The 18,628-nt window shown below is 47.4% G+C and overlaps 8 protein-coding genes across 8 annotated transcripts; 3 read left to right on the top strand and 5 right to left on the bottom strand.

Moving 5' to 3' along the window:
• Positions 1–145: 145 nt before the first annotated feature.
• On the bottom strand, positions 146–1,086 carry EV420DRAFT_254200 (uncharacterized protein). The gene is made up of 3 exons (XM_060481416.1): positions 1,042–1,086; positions 406–983; positions 146–346 (listed from the first exon to the last, which is right to left on the bottom strand). The coding sequence occupies exon 2, from the start codon at positions 940–942 to the stop codon at positions 442–444; it is 501 nt and encodes a 166-aa protein (XP_060332295.1). The 5' UTR covers positions 943–983; positions 1,042–1,086; the 3' UTR covers positions 146–346; positions 406–441.
• Positions 1,087–1,138: 52 nt separating this feature from the next.
• Positions 1,139–2,001, bottom strand: EV420DRAFT_254207 (uncharacterized protein). Its single transcript, XM_060481417.1, has 3 exons — positions 1,951–2,001; positions 1,822–1,898; positions 1,139–1,764 (listed from the first exon to the last, which is right to left on the bottom strand). Exons 2-3 carry the CDS (start codon positions 1,885–1,887, stop codon positions 1,174–1,176), a joined length of 657 nt encoding a protein of 218 aa, XP_060332294.1. The 5' UTR covers positions 1,888–1,898; positions 1,951–2,001; the 3' UTR covers positions 1,139–1,173.
• An 822-nt stretch (positions 2,002–2,823) lies between these two features.
• Positions 2,824–5,018, bottom strand: EV420DRAFT_1673234 (uncharacterized protein; the record flags this gene model as incomplete). The annotated part of the gene is made up of 5 exons (XM_060479107.1): positions 2,824–3,684; positions 3,740–4,474; positions 4,524–4,602; positions 4,650–4,808; positions 4,861–5,018. The coding sequence occupies 5 exons, from the start codon at positions 5,016–5,018 to the stop codon at positions 3,046–3,048; spliced, it is 1,770 nt and encodes a 589-aa protein (XP_060332293.1). The 3' UTR covers positions 2,824–3,045.
• A 2,984-nt stretch (positions 5,019–8,002) lies between these two features.
• Positions 8,003–9,220, top strand: EV420DRAFT_1535391 (protein-tyrosine phosphatase-like protein). Its single transcript, XM_060472835.1, has 4 exons — positions 8,003–8,141; positions 8,199–8,642; positions 8,728–8,960; positions 9,012–9,220. Exons 2-3 carry the CDS (start codon positions 8,283–8,285, stop codon positions 8,917–8,919), a joined length of 552 nt encoding a protein of 183 aa, XP_060332292.1. The 5' UTR covers positions 8,003–8,141; positions 8,199–8,282; the 3' UTR covers positions 8,920–8,960; positions 9,012–9,220.
• Positions 9,221–9,943: 723 nt separating this feature from the next.
• Positions 9,944–11,487, top strand: EV420DRAFT_254041 (uncharacterized protein). Its single transcript, XM_060481415.1, has 3 exons — positions 9,944–10,093; positions 10,157–10,948; positions 11,014–11,487. Exons 2-3 carry the CDS (start codon positions 10,339–10,341, stop codon positions 11,406–11,408), a joined length of 1,005 nt encoding a protein of 334 aa, XP_060332291.1. The 5' UTR covers positions 9,944–10,093; positions 10,157–10,338; the 3' UTR covers positions 11,409–11,487.
• Positions 11,477–12,504, bottom strand: EV420DRAFT_1332657 (translation initiation factor eIF 4e-like domain-containing protein). Its single transcript, XM_060468825.1, has 3 exons — positions 12,387–12,504; positions 12,280–12,333; positions 11,477–12,222 (listed from the first exon to the last, which is right to left on the bottom strand). Exons 1-3 carry the CDS (start codon positions 12,429–12,431, stop codon positions 11,566–11,568), a joined length of 756 nt encoding a protein of 251 aa, XP_060332290.1. The 5' UTR covers positions 12,432–12,504; the 3' UTR covers positions 11,477–11,565.
• A 977-nt stretch (positions 12,505–13,481) lies between these two features.
• On the top strand, positions 13,482–14,329 carry EV420DRAFT_1628925 (uncharacterized protein; the record flags this gene model as incomplete). Its single annotated transcript, XM_060476075.1, has 3 exons — positions 13,482–13,991; positions 14,046–14,109; positions 14,171–14,329. The coding sequence occupies exons 1-3, from the start codon at positions 13,600–13,602 to the stop codon at positions 14,327–14,329; spliced, it is 615 nt and encodes a 204-aa protein (XP_060332289.1). The 5' UTR covers positions 13,482–13,599.
• Positions 14,330–14,615: 286 nt separating this feature from the next.
• Positions 14,616–18,282, bottom strand: EV420DRAFT_1641493 (glycoside hydrolase family 15 protein; the record flags this gene model as incomplete). Its single annotated transcript, XM_060477243.1, has 31 exons — positions 14,616–14,646; positions 14,697–14,761; positions 14,814–14,886; positions 14,935–15,017; positions 15,078–15,149; positions 15,208–15,404; positions 15,527–15,543; positions 15,607–15,617; positions 15,673–15,681; positions 15,738–15,828; positions 15,889–15,919; positions 15,971–15,978; positions 16,032–16,049; positions 16,104–16,117; positions 16,169–16,183; positions 16,239–16,266; positions 16,322–16,338; positions 16,387–16,487; positions 16,537–16,614; positions 16,671–16,744; positions 16,797–16,805; positions 16,855–16,915; positions 16,969–17,083; positions 17,131–17,154; positions 17,208–17,423; positions 17,472–17,564; positions 17,615–17,644; positions 17,700–17,882; positions 17,935–18,071; positions 18,123–18,169; positions 18,224–18,282. 31 exons carry the CDS (start codon positions 18,280–18,282, stop codon positions 14,616–14,618), a joined length of 2,007 nt encoding a protein of 668 aa, XP_060332288.1.
• Between the last annotated feature and the right edge of the window lie 346 nt (positions 18,283–18,628).

Here is an 18,628-nt window from a genome sequence, read left to right as displayed (position 1 = left end):
AAAAGGATACCGTGTGACGATATATCAATCTTGTTGCTTTGTATGCGGCTCGTCTACCCTTTCACGTTTTTTCTTAAATTGAAGCATCCAATTACCCCAACGTACCTGATATAAAATTCTTTTTGCAGTCAAAAATATGTTGTCATTCAAAGCTGTTTCGTACTCAAGCTTTTGCGTCGCAGAGCTATGACAGACCGAAATACTGTCTGGCTGCCTCAATATTGAAAGAGAATGTCTGTCCCGTCAAAACTAGTTATGTTCTTGCGAAAAATCATTTCATTGCCTCTTTCACATTATGTCATGAACCTCTCTGTCGCCAAAAGAAACCGTTTTAGCCCCAAAGGCGCTGGTACAACGAGTAAGGTTCGGCGAGCCTCGGAAGAACGTCTAGTATGTGAGACTTACCAAAATACGTGTAGTCGTCATCATGACTTGCGGTTCCTAGTTTGATGATCCCTGAAAACTATTCTCATCTTCTTCCATCATCTCGTCCAGGTCACTCCTGGCTTCCTGAGGCTCTTCGGGGGGAGTTTCGGCGACAATACTCCTCCTCGGGGTTGCAAGGAAGCGTGTTCCGTCAGACGGATACTTCTCTCGTGCATTAGGCAAGCAAATTTCATGCAGCCATGGAGAGATGGAGTCCGTGAGATCTGTCCGTAAAGGACGGGCCGACTCTACATGGATAATCAGGTCCCCAATACGCACTTCCGGTCGGCAAAGCGCGTCGTCCAAAGCGTTCCATTTCGTAATACTTTCATCACCATGTTCCGGGAGTCTATCCCAAAGTCGTGTTGTTGCTCCAATCCAGATGTTGATCTGGACACTTCGGATTTCAGTTGGATGGTTGATATTATTGAACGTTGCCGTGAACCACTCGAGAGAGATTGCTGTCTTGTAATTGTCTGTCAATCCAATAGCGCATACAAGGATCAGTAACGGCATATCAACAGGAATACGGAGAGGGGGGAGTGGAATACCCCCAACTTCAAGTAATGGGAAGATCAGCACCCGGATTTGACTAACAGACGTGAAGACGAATACCTGGTAATAGATTTCCAACGCAAAGTACAGCTCCTTGACGACTTGCTAATTCGAGCAGGATAGATATCGCTGCAACGACCGACGCACCGCAGAAGAATGGTTCATCAATTGGAGTCCAAGCGCAGATTTTTTTCAAAGCACGAGTTCGAGCAAGAGAGAATCTACCAGCGAACAGAGACAATAAGATACCGTCACAGATATGTTGAGATCCACGGCTAAGAACTGTAACGCCGGACCAGTTTGGCTCTCCTTGATCTCCTCGGGGGTATTCTGACCAGATAGATTCGCTATTTCTCCAACTCGTTCGAGATAGTTCGGTATTGACATCTCGCTTACCGCTAGGCCTTGCAAGTTGGGAAATGAGTCGATTATACCGTAATACTGAGCTTCAGTACAATCCACCTGGAAGAGTGACAGAACTGTGACGTTGTAGAACCTCAGCCCGGGACTCCATATTCTTCCCTTATGAGAAATCAAAGAGACCGCAGTGAACCAAACAGCTGTCTTGATACGACCACTCACCAAATAGAGCAAACGCTCAAAATATGGGTCAGAGAAAGTTTGTTCGTGCGGATTAATGATATGAAGATTGTCGAATGCTACTCCGGGCAACTTGATAGGAGGCGTTAGAGCAAATTTGTACAGGTCATAGGAAGAATGCCTTTGGCCATGGCCGATACTTAGAGTCTTGGATCTTAAGACTTCGAGGAGACTGACTGCCTCCTAAAAATCAATTCGACGTCAATTTCAACACAATATGACACGAAATGAAGAACATACATGAAATTTTAACATATCCAGGTTGTGAGCCACGGGGAGAAAGTGAAACGGAGAAGGGCTGACCATCCGGGTCCTCGCTGTTATATAGAAGTAAGAACAATAGCAATCTACATATTTGAAAAACGGCACGATTGTGGTGGCACTCCAATCTCCTGAGCCACTCCCTGCATGGAATTTGTCTGCAGCAAAGTAGGATAATCCAATTCATGTGGTATATCATGGCATCGCCACTCGAGCGCGAAGTCTGTCAGGTGCTTAGTCTAAGAACGAGGGGAAACTTGGGGAAAGAGGGACAGTAAAACGGTGGCTGGTAGCAGCAACAGCCTCCTCGTTTGCTGCCACCCAACTTACCACCTGCCGCCTACCAGTTTCCATTCAAAACAACCATTCGTTCCTTTGTGGCGGCGGATGTTTTTGGATCGCAGTACGCTGCAAGAATGGAGAAGTTTTTTTGTTCAAGTCGATGGTTGTTCACCCAGATCGTCCTTTTGTTTCTTTGTCAATTGTCTGTCGGCATATTGTAGGGACACCAGTTGCGCGTATCACTGACAAACTCGACTTACCTTATATGAACAAAATCGTATTTCTAGTTCGGCCGACTACGGTTCTCGAACTTAAACTTTGAAGGGCCGCGGGTTTTGTCTGCTCGCTTGCGACATTGGAACGAACATCCTCATACAGACTTCAGCGTTCGAGCTGATCTGTGCAAGACATCGATGAGAGGCTAAGAAAGAATCTATCTGAACAACTGCGTACCAAATAGCCATGCTGTGCAAGTAAGTATGATTAATGTAAAATACGAATACATATTGCTATGTGCTGCGACCTGATATTAATCGACGAAGAGAAATATTAGATGAAGTCCCCCACATTCAAGCCCTAGAGATATAGAAGAAGCAAAATATTAACAAATTATTCCGTACGATACCTCCCTCTGGACAGATAGGTGCTCAGAGGTGATCAACATGTTTTGTGACGATAGATCCAACGTTCGCTGCTAGATATTTAGGCGTAGCTACACGCCAAAGGAAAAGAAAAATATTTACCCTGAAGACGACCTGGTATCCCTGTCGCTCGTAGATCTCCATCCAGACTCGGCCGCCGGCTTTGATTGCGCGGCCATCTCCTCGAGTCCACAATCTACAGTTGGTAAGTAGTTGTCCTTGTCAGTGTTCCACGATAGAAGATCTCGCGCAAATAAGTCTGGGAGAAAGTCCATCCATATCAGTCCAACTCATCCGGCGTCACATCTCCATTCTCTAGATCCTTGAACTCCTGATCCATCACCTCCTCCAGCTTCTCGCACAGCTTCCACAACAACCAACTCGCCTCGGACATATCACTGAACAGCGGCCCATCGTCAGCGAGCCAGAAGCTCTCTTCCTCCGATTGTGGCATCCCGAGTAGAGCCAAGAAGTATTGCCACTCTTCCCAGCGATACTTCTTCGGTGACTTCCTTCCTGCGTCCCTGACAACTCTTTTTATGGACTTCGCAAGCGTAGTTCCACGGTGCATACCACGTTTCTCTTCCTCTTGTGCAATGATATCTCCAAGCATTTGTACGTCGAATTTCAGCTCCTTGGAGTCCACGGAGTCACTGCTCTCATTCAGCTCCTTCATGGTCTTGCGATCGGGGAGGATAGTATAGTGACCCAGCCATATCGTTCCCATCTCGAGCCATCCCACAACGGTGTCACCAAGGTTCGAAATGAGGATCGTCATGGTAGGAACAGCGATTAAAGTCCATATGACGAAAAAGGGTTTCCCAGAGTTTGATTCCGGGAAGAGGTCTCCATAGCCGACTGTCAAAAGGGAGGTATAGGAGAAGTACATCGAATCGAAGTAGGTCCATTGCTGTGGGGACTAGAAGAACCACGACGTCAGCCAAGACCGACAAAACAGGAATGAACAGTCTGACTTCTGTAAACCAAAACACTAACGCTCCCATAAACCACAGGAAAAAGAAAGCAACCGACGAAGCCGCTAGGGAGAGATACTTCCGCGTCATATCCGCCCGTCGCTCAATTTTTCTCATCGCCTCGAACTCTTCCTTCTCTTGCTGGCTGTTTGAGTGCTTGTTCCACTTCCGTCTCTGGGTCTTGAGAGCTCTGCGCTCTATCCTTGCTCGCCCTCTCTCCAACACCAGGTTTCGAACACTACCCACGATCAAACCGATCATCATAATCCCACCTACCGCATACGGCATCATGAGCCCGCGAGCCAACTGGCTCGTTAGCGGAAAGTCACTGCCTATCCCGATGGTCAGCAGGGTGTAATCTGCCCAGTAGAGCCCGTTGACAAACTCCCAGTCCTCGATAGCAGCGAAAATACCCGCACCCAGGGCAAGATAGAAGGAAAAGGCAACGGTTTGTAGCATAAGGGTACGCTGCGGCATTGTTAAGGCGGAGAATGAAGGAGGATAGGCGCGAAATTTGTATGCTCCGAGGACGTTGACAAGGAGTAGGGTAGATATGATGAAGTACAAAACGGTAGCGATGAGAGCATAGTAGTACGATTGCGCAAATGCGTGGTCATAGGTGGGTTTGATAATGAGAATCTTTGTGAGACCGAGTGGGACTAGGAGCAACACTGCCGAGAGGTACCTATCGAAGGACACGTCAACTCCTGTTATTTTTTCAGGTGGAGTGAGCCGCTACATGCCATAGAATGATCGTTAGCGGCTGCGCGATTGCATACCGCACCTTCCGAGCAAAATTGAACGATAGGAACAGGTTCGCGGAGAGAGAGCATGCAAGTGAGACAGAGTTGAGTACGAGTAACCTGTGTCCATATGAGACTTCAGACCTGTGCAAGCATAAAAAGCACACCAAGAAGGATCGGGAATACGTTCGCCATTAGCCTCTGTCCCACCTGGTGGGATCATGACACGCCAAGGCTGAACCAGGGCACATATGCTCATCAGGTTGGCCACAGGTCCAAAGGTCCCAGCAATCATAGGAATACCAATCGCGGCAGCCCACCATCGTCTACATTTGCCACGTCAGCAACCCCCACAGTGGACAGCTCATCGGTACTCACGTCGACAACACCGACGCCTTCTTCGCATCCTCTTCGTCCAACCTGAGGTTTTCCCTGATGTACTCGAGATTCTTTTCCTGGGATTCCTCTTCTCGGGGCGTATTTGAGAAGTTCATCGCTGTTTCTTGTAACGGTCCATTGAGATCGAGGGCATCCATGTTTTCCTCTGAGGAGAAACGGGGACCCGGTTAATGGAATGAGGCCAGGCCCATGGAATGATTGTGTTTCGGGTACCAAAGGGATGACATGACAAAGGTGACGTCATCCCAAGGGCACATGGTCGATCTTATCTTATCGCGGCCATAGACAGCATTTGCTGATCAGTTGTCCATCGAGAGGGAAAGAGGGAGGGGGCTCTAAAAAAACAGTCTATGTGAGTCCAAGTACCAGACTGTTACTTAGAAGTTCGATAATATACTTGCTTTTAAGTTTTCATAGAATTTGTTGAATATCACGTGTCAGTGAGATACGGCCCGGCATCCCGGTCCGGCAGTCGGTTGATAAGATTATCTTCTGATTGGCCTCATCAGTAACAGTCCATTATCACCGCCTAAGGTTAAGGTCAACGTTCTCTGGTACTTTGGAGAATCTGCTGGGGACATGCTGCTGTCAGCGCACACGTTGTGACATTGGACCAAGCTAGAACAAAGCAACCAAGTAATAGCTAGAGTTCTGCAAACCTCAAGTCTCGGCATCTTATAGGGCAAACGAGGAGGCTCACCTTAGACCGGACTCGTTCAGTTCTCGACTTTGATTACGTTCGTTGAGAAAAGGCGCCTGTTCAGTCGTGCATAGACGGTGTTTGGATAAAGAAACCGTTAGAGTATTTCAGGGGTCACGGTGGGGTGGCTAGAACAAACGGTCTCATGCTAAGAGCCTTGGTTCATTCAACTCCGTGGGCATGCGCCCATCGGAAAGACCGCCTCGACCGAGACCAATACATACGCATCAACAGTCGAATCATCCATTCTTCACTGCGCAAAAATTTTCAGTAGTGGGGGACTTTGGGTGGGCAAAGATAAGCTTGTCAGCACCAGACATGGCCGTGAATAACGGCAAGCCCTACCTATCATTTCCGCGTGGCTTTGGCTAACCATTCATGGAACAAGGTGTAAATCGTCCCGGAATAAAATCCAGCCGAGAATATCGCACTACCAGAACCACATTTAGGACGTCAGGGGACTTATTCACAATGAATATAAGGGTCTTTGGGAGAGCAATAAGGCAACTGACCCAGTTGAAAATTCGGAGAATCCCAATTGCAACCACACGATAAGGTTCTTGTACCCAGATTCCTGGCGCTTAGTAAACTTCCACCGGGAACTACAAGCGACTGCGATTCCCATCCTCTTCGGCGGTGCATGCACCGCACAGGTTGCACGGATCCAGGCAAGAAATGCATATTACTTGTTCAGAGAGGACGGCGACATGAATTAGTCAAAGAATCTGCAACTGATGATCCATCACCAAATCTATAGATAGAGGTACCCATCGTACCGGGCGCCTAGCACGCGATGTTTGCCTGCGGCGAATGGCGCCGGCTGGCAAAAGAGCAAAAAGACGCGTCGAGAATCTCTGAATTCGAGGACGGGATGCCAGGACAAGGCTCCGTCATTGCAGGATTGTTGGCGACGCGTTCGAAGGTGGTCAGAGGTTGAAGCTTAACCGGAAAATACTGGCCCGGGCCCCGAAGTCACCGGTAGATCATGTGCAAAGCACGTGATTCATACGAGTAACTTTTTTAAAACGAATTTCAATTGCCAAATGACTAATTAGATCTCTCCGTCTTCACGCGACGCGCACCCACGACTCATAATACGTGCAGCAGTGATATGACATGTTTTCCGCTCCACGGTACCACGCCTGAAACACGGAAAACTGAGGGGGGCTTCGATTTACCCAGACCCAAGGACGAGAAAAAAACTTTCCGCTGCCTTGGACATTACAGAAACCGTTCTAGAAAACAAGACGACCACTGACTTGGATTCCATGAGATTTCGCCTATTTTCCGCCCTGTCGGCGTGGAGGACACGACATTTCGCCTATTCCGAATCCGGCACCGAAGATAAATGCCGAATCAAGAACAAGGGTCTGCAGTAGGGCGCTTAGCGCCTTCATTCCTTTTTTTCTTCGCTTTGGACACGCATTTGTTGACGGAACCGTCGGCGTCGAAATGGACTAGGTTGCATTTACCGTTTCCACCCACGGGCTCGACAAGTCCAGACAGCACTCGGTTCATCATAACAGGTACCACGAAATCCACATGAGCTGCGAATATCATTCTTATGCAGGACATCACTCGGAACTAACGCAATTTTATGGTGATGATCAAGGGGGCCACGGCAATCTCAATTCAGGTCAACTCAAAAGCCACCAATAGTATGACAAGAATAACGTGCTGTCGCACCAATCAAAACGGGTACGCGTACAATGGCTCCACCAATCAGAACTCCGACAGAAAACCTAGGCCTCCAACTAGTAACAAGACATACATCGGATGCAGAACAAGGGTTGCTGCATGAATAGACTCCTGTCAATTCTTCCTTTTTGACATGAGAAAACGTTAACTTTGAGGTCATCAGAGTAAGATGAGAACATACAGTAGTGACATGATGGAGACAAGCTGGCACAGGTTTAGCTTTGGGGTCGAATTGCGGGATCGTTGCGGTTAACGACCTCCTTTACTTAACGATCGTGAACGCTCCGACTCGGTTCCGCCGAATTCATCCGCAACTGTACAATCGGAGAGGAAGATCGAATAGTTTCCTGTACGGTGCATATCGCAGGAACGGTCGGAGCGGTACCGGTACCTCAAATAGACAGATAGCCACTCATTGTACTCTCAAACACTTGGAAGACATATCAAACTTTTATTGAGCCGAACAGTGGACTTGATAAAAAAGCATCCTGAGGGATACCCATGCATGGAATGCACTTCAATTGACCAGAGAATTAAAGGAAGATGATCCGGCATTGAACAAGCCAATGACGAATTTTCGAGGCAGAGAGCAAAATTGTAGTGGAATTCGAAGCTGATGGATCAGGGTCCGGGTCTAGGCCCTCGGACCCTGAATTCAAGGAACCATATTGCGGGGTCGGAAAAGGAGGGAAAAAGTGATGCATGATGAGATCCAGCCCAGTACGTCAGTCGATTCTCCTTTTACATTCATGTGCCGCACCCAACGGTTCTTTCACAGCGTGTAATATATTCATTCCTTGTATTACGGTGATTTGGAGGCTTAGAATCTCCTTGGAACGGGTTATATTCGATGTCGATCCCGGTGCGCCCATTCTGCTGCAGGCAAGGGATATAAAAGCTGACTGGGTTAATGTCCTAGACCTTCATTACCCGGCATCGATAAATAGGCCTGTCGTATTTCACAGCGCCGGTGCCTCCCTCTACTCAACCCCTCCCATCGACCATGATTCGCTTTGATTCGGTGCCGCTCGCTGTCCAGCAGGCGATGTGCACGCCGATGCACCAGATACTCCCCCCCTCACCGATACCATCGAATCCGACAAAATCATCCGGTGCTCTGTTCCTTGGCTCTCTAGCCGCCATATACGAAAAAGATGCTTTAATAGAAAAAGAAATCACGCATCTCGTCCAGGTCCTGGACGCACCTTGGTTGCCTCTCTCAGAAAAAGACGGTTTTCATTGCTACCGTATCCCTATCCTAGACACCACGTCAGCGGATCTGAAGAGCCACCTGGAGGCAGTGTGTAGCCACATAGATCAGTGCCTGCGTTCTGGAAAAAGTGTATTGGTGCATTGTCAGCAGGTGCGTTCGTTTATCTTAAATCCATCAGAGCGAGCTAATCAGTTCTTCTTTTCATTTGAACCCTTCACTGATGCTTGTCCGGAAGGGTATATCTCGGAGCGCTTCAATTGTGATAGCCTATCTTATCCGGAATCGCGGAATGTCGTACGACAACGCGTTTGCCCTCGTGAGACGCGAAAGAGCCTGTGTGAAACCGAATTCAGGCTTCGTGCAGGCTCTTAGGGAGTGGGAAACAGCATGGCGCAGGCCAGTCATCGGCCGACGGTTTACGTCCTGATCGTCGTGCTCCGCGATGCTCGTCGTAAAATATTTTTTCCAGTCAGTTCCTTGCTCCTCACTGACAGGCTCCTTTCTGACATCAATTAACAGGAGGGGGGAGATTGTTCGGACTCTTTGCTGTATTTCTAACTGTCGGACTGCTTGTATATTTCTTTTTCTTCTTTGTGTATCAGGGGGACCTTTAATTTGGGCTTATATATCGACGTCGATTTATCCTCACTACGACTGCAAGCCCGTCTGAATTTTTGGCGATTGTCCGCTTAAATTATCCAGTCATCTAAATCTACCGTATTAGATCCTATCTGGCTGCGGCGTTAGACCAAGTACGTCCCGCCCTGCCCCTTTTTTGAGCTTTTGATGCATACACAGCCACCGCAGCAACTGCTCGATCAGATCCACCCACGTTCTTATTTATCACCACCTTGGTTGTCGATTGAATGAAAGCGCGGTTATTATTGTGAGATTTCAACTTTATTTTTTCATTTTCTATCTTTGGATTTAGGTGGAGTTATGCGGATTCTTCTTTGAGCTTGACGCGTCCCTGCCTCCCGGTATGGTTTTTCAAAGTACTATATAGAACGCTATAGTACGACCGATATGCCATGTGACCGCAGCGTCAGGTTGCGGTCGATCCTTGTGATTGTCAGAGCAATACCGACTGATTTATCATTTCCCAGGATTTTTAGGGACATCACGCAATGTGTCGACGAGGAAAATTCTCCAAAGGTCTTATAGGCCAGTCTTCAACAGCAACCATCCCTTTACCTGATTTGCCGTCGTTCGAGTGTGTGTAAATGATGGCCACATCCTCCGACGAGTTTGACACTGTTTTACCGTTCCCTACAATGGCTGCTTTTTGAAATTATTCAATGGGGCCTTTTCATACGACCCTTGGAAGTCGATTACTGTACGTTTCAATAACGTTGATTTTTGCTATTTCGTGGCGGCTACTGACTCCCCAACAAAGTTCCCTCACTGCTGTTAATAATTGATGGGTCAGTGCGGGTGCGCAGAGCATAGCCCGGTAACGTAATGGGCCGTTGCCGAACCTTAGTCCTCACCATCATATGTTATCGATCCTTCCTCAGTTCACACTGCCCGCCTATTTTCCGATCCATTCTGCCCAACTTTAAAAGCAAGATATCGCACTATTTCATCTCGTGCCAATAATGGTCTGTACGATTGCCTCCGATCCTTCCACCATGATGTTGTATTCTAAATTTTCATCTGCACAGGCGCCCGGCCCCAATAACACCGCAACGTTTTTCTGTGACTTGCCTTCCACAGGAACTGGTTGACCTTGTTGTCTACCATCTGCGAAATGATCGTCAAACGCTTAAGCAGTGTAGCCTAGTCACACGTAGACTGCTTGCCTGCATGTCGGAGGTACCTACATGACAAGGTCTATTTCGATTGCATGTACCGCTCGGAATCACTGAAATCGTCGTACGACCTCATATCCTCCTCTCCACACCTGACTCCCTATATCCGCACGCTTAAAATCTCCGGCGACGCTCATGGAACATTATCCATGTCCGAGTTACTACCATCCTTTTCGGCTTTATTGACGAACGTCACGAGGATTGAGCTATGTGGCTTGACACTTCCTCAAGCACCGGAGGCGGTCTTATATGTCAGGGATGTCCTGCATGCCCATCCGCTGGTGTCATCCGTAACAATATCAACATGTTCATTGTCAATCGCTGATATCAACATTCTCCTTGGGCAGTGTGCAGGTCTGCAACACCTTAAAATAGCCCGGTGTAGTGTCTTTGAGGACAAAGAAACGCGATTTCCCGCACGTACGAGTGACGTAGCTTATCTCCAAACGCTGGAAATCGACGGGTCGACTCCGTCTATGCTGCGCTCGTTGCCTAAATGGTTACTGGCCGGAGAATCGGATGTATCGCTGTCAAAATTACTCACTTTAAAGTCATCGCATTTGTCGGCATCAGATGTGGTCGTTTTGAATGAAGTCTTGGCCGGGACTACGGAGTCCTTGGAGCGTTTTGAGTTGGAACATCACGGTATGACTGTCAGGGAACTCGTCTACATCAATTGTCGCTTACTGGGAATATATATATCAATATAGACAACTCCCGACCTATCTACGTAAACCTGAGCGGGCACCAGCATTTAACCCACATACACATCCGCTCGGGGTTTCTTACGAGCACCCCCGAAAAGTGGATCAGACCGGTTCTGGCAACAGTAGGGTCACGGCGTGTAGCCGAGATTTGCATTGATTTGACACTAAATCGGTATCATGAGGCTCCGCTGAATTGGATTGGTCTCGATGAGCTCTTGAGCTCGCAGCGGTTCTGCTCGTTGGTGAAATTGGATGTTAGGCTGCGCTGTCTGTCGGCGGCAAGTGATATGAGAAGAGGGTGGTTAACCTGCGAGAATGTTAGTAGGAGTATGTCTTCCTTGGGCGCCAGGGGTATCTTGAACGTCGAGTTGATTTCTCAGGAAGTACACTTAAATTAGATACTGGTATTCATCAATGGTTTAAAGACATTTCATACGTATACACTTTGAGATACATTTATTCGACAATATTGCTATCAGGAAACGTGAGATGATACAGGAATCTGGGTCTGCTTGGAAAGTATCAAGAATACAGAAATACAGAAACACGTGAAAATCATTGCCAGTAGCGATTAGGCCGAATTCCCCAAGCATTCTTTCCATAAATACCAAGGTGTGTATAGGCATCCATTTTGAAACCAATCTTCCATGTAACGCCAATCCTCCGCAGGCCGTCACGTAAAGCATTTACATCTTCTAAGTCTGTGTAATCATCGGCGTAGATGCAGATGACATAGCGGTCGTGACCCTTGTTCGGGGATACCTTGGCGCACCCCTTACGACGGAACAAACAGACCAACCGCACAACGTCCTCCCAAAACTCGCCTAACCCTCTCGAATCGGAAAATATGAGCCACTTCCCGGATACGACGTTGCTCTCGCACGCAATTTGATCAAGGGAGTCAACAGTGATAAATTTGTTTCCCCGTGCCAACAGGGCTTGGAACGAGGATTTGAGCGCATCAACTTGGTTCTCCTGAGCGGCTTTAGGGACGGTGTCGCGATTAACTGAGATCCAGTTACAGTACGTCACGGGCGTCCGATGAGGTGGCCAACGAGAACAGTATTGGTGAATATTTTCATCAGTGGAGGTCTCTTCATTGAAGTCCTTCACGATGTGCCCGTTATACCCATCGGACGGCGTTGGCGCCGCCACCCAACCTGACAAAGGCGCACTAAAGTTTGGCGCAGTATACGAGAATATATTTGGGCCCTGAATGAATGGAGCTCCCGTTAGAAACTTGGTCCGCTACGCGCCTAATATACACACATTGATATTACTGGAATCGCCGACTGTGTCCGGGTCCATAATATGCATATTGTTCTGGATTCAAATTGAGTGTTTTATGATTCGAGAGCCGGAGAGCCACCGCTTACAATGGCTTGGACGAGCTCCAACGTGGGATCATATAGGCCTTCCATCTGCTACAGTAACAATACCAGACGTGCTAGCGCGTTTGGAGGTATATAGAGAGAAGGAAAGCAGAAAAGCTTCCGAAAATTGTTCTGATCGCATCAAGTCCAACTTCACGTGCAACGTCGATTCCGGTGTTCACGATGAATACCGCTCTTTACCTCTTACTATCTTCTTCGCTTGAGATTTCTTGCAGGGATTGTTTAACAGCCTTGGGAACCTTTCGAAAAAAGTTTTCTTTCTTGTCTGGTAATAAGTTTCAGGCATATCTATCATCAGCAAAATTTCGCATGGTCTATACATGTATGGACTCCGTCGGCATGGCCGTCGGCGTCATTGTGTCTCTTTGACGAAAAATTTCAAGTTACTCTTCACGATAAACCCGACCTGAGTTTCATTGTTGAGTGACGGACATGCCGATATCACTCGGACGTTTGAAGGGGCGCTCCTAGTCAGTCTTGATGATACGTTGATCTTTCCTTCTTGGTTACAATTGATGCGGCTGCTCCTCGGGAGTCGGATTTGGTTGGACCTGAGCGTGCCGCTGGCATACTAGGAAATCTACCTCAGTTTCTACTACGGTTTCTACGTATACCCTAAAAATCTCTTTTGGGCTGTGTCTAGTCTTGATCGCGTACCTCCGCCCAATTAATCTGCTCTGAAGACCTTTCAAGGGTACTAAATTTGACTGTAAGCCTTCTACAGGAATCGGAGTTTTGTCCGCACCGTGGTACTATCATCGTGCCTCGCTTTTCTGCGCGTGGCTGCCACATGGATTCTTTCCAGGTTCTGAACAATTGATATGTACCTCGACCGCAAATCTTTGATACCAGCGGATGATGCCGGATCGCCCTTGTGGCTTGAAACGTCATCTCGGCCTAGTATTTTTGGTGATTCTATGGCTGCGATTCTTGTACTGTAGCTATGCATGAATTGTTAAGAAACTCATATCTCTGCCAGTGTTTCAATGCCTTTTGGGACACTCTAAGCAACTTTGCATCCCGCCCGTACAGCCATCAGTGGCGATTTGATACATTTCTGCAAGTACAGAGCCGCCTATAAATTCGAAGGGAGTCACGATATTGAACTCAACAAGCAGCCCAACCAGTGTATCCTTCTCGGGTTTCTCTCTGACACACTCTCCCTCTTTCTCCCTCTCGCTCGCTCGCTCTCGTCATGCATACCAACAACCCCTACGCTCAAGGAGGATGGTTTAATCCCGACAAAGTAGATTCCATTAATAACACCCCTTGGTCACCCGCCAACCCGCCACAGGCCTCTCTCTATGGAGCTCTCCCATTCTCCTCGACCTCTACTCAACAATCCACCTACAAATTTACATTCTCGTATAGATCTACAATTCTCAACAGTACAATCACGGGACCTAATGACCGGCCATACTTTCGTATCACCAACGATTCGCCTTCGAAGGGCAAAACTTTGTTTCAAAATCACGAAGGGCACAACTTCGCGATCATAGAATGGCAAAGCCGTCCTGTCGTAGAGATACGTGAGCTTCTGGAGCGGCAGGCCGTCGCATCCTGGCTGCCGCTCAGCGCAGACAAAACGTGAGTCATTCAAGCCGACAGTACCGGCCATCACTTTGCTGATAAATACCTCAGTCAGCGCGCCATGCTTGCCCGAGGCAAATGGTATTCGTGGGTACCGTATGAAAATATCATCTGCGTGAGTAACTGCTATGTGCCTTCTCTCTATGGAGACTGATTCTCGGACTTAGCTCTTCAAGGCGACTTACGGTTCCACGCCTCCGACACCGATTGCAAAAATCTTGCGAGGCGATAAGGCCGTGTCTCTCGAGATAACCGCCGAAGCCATTCAAGTCGGGCTGCTTGAAATTTGTATAGTAGCAACAGTATTGTTGCAGTCTGGACGCACCATCGACTGATGGTTCTCTCTTTCGCTTGCTTTCGAATATGATACAACCTGCGCACTAATCGTAGATCCTTAGACTTATATTACTTAAAATCTATTCTCAAGTTTTCTGTAGATTAATATCTTTGTTTAACACCTTTTCTTAGAATAATGACACCGCGTCCTCTCCCGTTCACAGCGGCTTAGACTTCGCTAGCGTCCTAGAGAGATTATACGCTGCGGATATCAGAGTAACGTGGCTACCAGTCAAAAAGAGTTAGTTCTAGAGTTCCAGGGCGATACATGTAACGAAACCTAACTCACGTAAATCCTTGAACAGCATTACCCAGCCTGGAAAAGTTAATCCATAATTTCCATGACAATGCAGCGCTAAGACTCACCCTTCCCCTGCCTCAGATACCTCCTCAGTGCATAGACCAACATGGTTAAGATATTGAAGGAAATCCTAACCAAGATTAGCGTTTCATGGAATATTCAGGAAAAAGCCGAGTCCATACCTCAAACATCGTAACAGCCTTGGGAAGCATAGTCCTATCGTATTGCCCGGCACGGGTGAGTGCTTCAACACCCCTGCGTGCACGTCACCTACATCTCTCGAAAGTGTTTTGGAGAACATACCAGAGCGTACACAAGCAAAAAGTTCCTTCCTCCCCGCCGACACCATCATCGGATTTATGTACGTCATAACGGAAGATAAGATTCTATCAATGGGAGACGGATCAGGCCCACGCGTTGTGTCGGAATCAACCCCAAGGACCTACATTTGATGTCAAACCCCCCCTCTCTCGCGTTTTCAATATCTGTTTCAAGGTACTGACAAATCTGGGGTCCGACTGTATTACGCGCTACTTTAGCGCCTCCGCACCTGATGATCCTCGGACATAGACTCACCCCTTGCATGAAGAACACGAGCGGCATAATGAGTAGTGCAGAGTCTAGGACGTGAGTCTCCTCGTAGCTTTGTCCAAAGTGCTGTTTCTCCGGGTTCCAAGCCTTTTGCATGATTTCTTCGTACAAAAAGTCCCGAGCTTCTAGCCATTTGTAGCGCTGAGGACACGGAAGCGAGCGCTTATCGGCCAGCCGCAAACCTGACAAAGATGAATTAGTGAGTTCTCCTTCTGTACGTGACCAGGGAACTAGAACGCATATGTAGGCATATGGTTTCATTGTCCCCCGAAGGTATGGAAAATGAAAGGGGAGCGAGGCGTACCTCGATCGATGGCCACCCTAGATGAGTAGATAAATGGAAAGAGTCATTTGGTGCTTAGTCGGCGCATTGCTGAAACTCACCACAGCATCATCTGAAATTAACGAAGTAGAGCGTTTGCTGGTTCACTAACGAGGAACAGGGCGCACCTTGGAATACTATCATTATACCGGCTAAGTTTCAGAAATGAACGTAACGCTATAAGGACACTCACTGTGAAGTGGCGCTTCTTATTTCTTACTTCCCTAAATGATCGGGGGATATTAGAAGAATGGACGTTTAAAGATGGCGCGAACCATATAGACCTAGCAGAGCAGAAGTATAAGTACTAGGACCTATGGTAGTAAAATAAGAAAGGCTCAGACAAATCAGGGTTCTTCAAGTTTGCGACGACGTCTGTTAAAAGGTCAGACTGGGTGACGCGAACGGCTCAATCGCTGGTCTTACAATCGACTCTGCACCAGGCAAGTGAGGGTCAGGTGTACTATGAAAGGAATACTTGACGCACAGTTCACGAACAAGGACCCTAAGACCAACATAATAAGAGTCAAAAATACCTAAAAACGCAGGATGTATTCACCAGTCGTCGTAGCCCTATATGAGAAGTTCTCGTCAAACTGAAAGAACGTCAGATTAGCCACGTACCAAAGGCCGGCCAAACTTTGCGACGACAAATAAGGTGAGAACAATGATATCGACTAGAAAACCCAAATACCTTCTGACCAAGATAAATACAATCCATGCTGGTACGCTAGTAATTAAACAGTGTTTGATTCTCGCCGACGAGGGGGAACTTACAGTTCGCCGTAGATGTCCTGGATTCGGTTAAAGTACCTGACAATAAGTGAAGGCAATCGTCTCACCAATTGTAGATGATCTGCAGCACCATTTCCAATTCGAACAGGCTTAGAACCTTTGTGTCCATCAAGATGGTTAAGCTCGATTTCTTCGAGATCCTTGCCGCCTTTGTCGGGCGTCAGTGATTACATCAAATAGCGCACAATTCGACTGACCGTGGATCGTGTACATTATCTGCAAGCTTCCATCGTCGTTCTTGTGTCGTAGACGTTCGAAAATGAATTCCATGTAAGCTGAGTGTGTCATCAGATTCGACACATATACGTCAAGACACACAAAACCACCGTACCGTTTGCTTCATGAGTGAATCCCAGTCGTATGAGGGCATACAGAGTAAACGATGAGTCCCGAATCCACGAAGCACTATGTCATCGATCATGTAGCTGTCAACCTACGGAATAAAGAGAAAACATACCGATAATCCCTACGGCCCGGTCAAATGAGTGCGTTCCTATATCGCAATGACTATTTACCAGTTCCTGGTGCCTCCGATATACTCCGGTAGACTGAAAGTAGGGCTAGCCACAACAGCGCCTATACAGAGGGTATGTTGATCAAGGAACCGAAAGTAATGCTAGCATAAATACCAGTTGGCTCAAAAATGAGAAGCTTCAAAGCTAAGGCGCTTCTGTGAACTGCTTCTTTCCATGAACCACTGTAAGATGAGTGCCTAATCCAATCAACCCAGTATTTGATTGTGGTCTTGAGAAGTTTATTAGTGTAAGCTTGGCTTCATTTATACGACTTACAAGGAGCAAACCATGCATAAGCTCCTGCAAAAGACTGTATGTTAACAACGAATTCCAGTATATACTTTATGTCTTACTTTGGTCAAGGGTGGATCACCAGCTGCTGTAGTAGGCAGAAAGTTCGTTCCAAGACCCTCATTTCTCGTAGACGTTAAGACTGGTGGGATGCGTAAAATGAACCATACGCATTGACCCTCCTCTAGAGATAGGTCTGCATGTACTCCAAGACCTTTATGCCCCTTAGCCGACAAATCAAGGAAGCACAGTTCGACTGATGGGCAGGCAACATTATCCTAGGTACCGGTAGGCATAAAGTTGGAGCAATAGTTGTGTATACATACCATAGTACTATCGACGACATATCTCAAGTCTAAAGCGCAATCCTTCGACACGAACGTCGCCTTCATCTGAGGGACAGAGCTAGAGGGGTCATCCTGGATGGTCGTAGTATGTTCCGCGCGAGCATAATCAAATGCCGGGGCACATTCCATAGCTCAAGGGATCGTTCCTCGTACTACCTAAACTTGCCTTCAGAAAATTGCTCCGAAGAATACCGAGAATATCCGCACCTCGACGCGTCTGATGAGCCAGTGAAGTAAAGGCTGTGTTGCAGTCGCTGGAAAGCCTTCAGATGTTTTCTGACGAGGCAGAAAATCTGGAAAGCACGTCAAGGATGAATAGATGTTAGATACGATAGCCAAACCTGTGACGCTAACAACGCCTTGCTCATTCATGAACTTGGTTTGAAGGACCTAGTCGAGAGTCAGCTGAAAGGAACGAAGGGAATGTCCACTAATTCCTTACATTGGAACTCGGAAGATAATTCTGTTTGGTGGTAAACGGAACCTTAGGCGTGATCGAGAAATGACCCCCTTTATCTTGGTCCAGAATCCGTGCGAAGACAGACGGGGAATCAAAGTTTGGCACACAGTAGCTCTCAACTGCACAACGCCCATTAGAAATCTATTCATAAGGCTCTATTTAGGGTATACCTGAACCGTCGATGCTAACCAACGCCGCAGTATGCAAATTTCCAATCCTAGGTTCAACATTTCGTCACAGACTCGTGCTAAAGAGAAACAATGAAACCCACAGGCCGTGGTCTGAAATGGGGATGTAGTCACGGTCGGTTTTCGGCTGGCAGATATTCATGATGGTAAAAGGCAAGAGAGACACGGTTCGGTAAGCAGGGTAATTTGTTCAATTTTAGATTGGCCCGTGATGCGTGACGTCATCAGGTCAGAGGCGGCAGAACGAAGAGAGGTCATTCCGTTCAATTTCGAAGTAATTTGAACAGGAAATTTCTTCAGAAACATTTGTTGAAGAGTCAATTTATTGTCCATGCCAGCTGCGCGTTGAACCTTAGTGCGCACTGCGAACTTTGCTATCCTGGCAAGCCGCTTTATTAGATACTCGCGGAACTCAGAACTTTGCCGAGCAAGCGCGCTGAGCACGTCATTATTGCCGAACGAGACCGATCATCACCGTCGTACCCCGA

This window comes from Desarmillaria tabescens, assembly GCF_030435595.1.
Source record: "Desarmillaria tabescens strain CCBAS 213 chromosome Unknown EV420scaffold_13, whole genome shotgun sequence".
Taxonomy (NCBI): domain Eukaryota; kingdom Fungi; phylum Basidiomycota; class Agaricomycetes; order Agaricales; family Physalacriaceae; genus Desarmillaria; species Desarmillaria tabescens.
Note: the sequence above shows the minus strand (reverse complement) of the source record. Positions and strands in the feature narration are given on the sequence as shown.

Coding starts and splice junctions, on each gene's coding strand:
- EV420DRAFT_254041 (XM_060481415.1), top strand. CDS start 10,339: ATGTACCGCTCGGAATCACTGAAATCGTCGTACGACCTCATATCCTCC. Junction 10,949..11,013: donor TTTTGAGTTGGAACATCACG/GTATGACTGTCA, acceptor ATATCAATATAG/ACAACTCCCGACCTATCTAC.
- EV420DRAFT_254207 (XM_060481417.1), bottom strand. CDS start 1,887: ATGGTCAGCCCTTCTCCGTTTCACTTTCTCCCCGTGGCTCACAACCTG. Junction 1,765..1,821: donor TGGATATGTTAAAATTTCAT/GTATGTTCTTCA, acceptor ATTGATTTTTAG/GAGGCAGTCAGTCTCCTCGA.
- EV420DRAFT_1332657 (XM_060468825.1), bottom strand. CDS start 12,431: ATGGAAGGCCTATATGATCCCACGTTGGAGCTCGTCCAAGCCATT. Junction 12,334..12,386: donor TGGAGCTCGTCCAAGCCATT/GTAAGCGGTGGC, acceptor ATTTGAATCCAG/AACAATATGCATATTATGGA. Junction 12,223..12,279: donor GCGATTCCAGTAATATCAAT/GTGTGTATATTA, acceptor CCATTCATTCAG/GGCCCAAATATATTCTCGTA.
- EV420DRAFT_254200 (XM_060481416.1), bottom strand. CDS start 942: ATGCCGTTACTGATCCTTGTATGCGCTATTGGATTGACAGACAATTAC.
- EV420DRAFT_1535391 (XM_060472835.1), top strand. CDS start 8,283: ATGATTCGCTTTGATTCGGTGCCGCTCGCTGTCCAGCAGGCGATGTGC. Junction 8,643..8,727: donor TATTGGTGCATTGTCAGCAG/GTGCGTTCGTTT, acceptor CTTGTCCGGAAG/GGTATATCTCGGAGCGCTTC.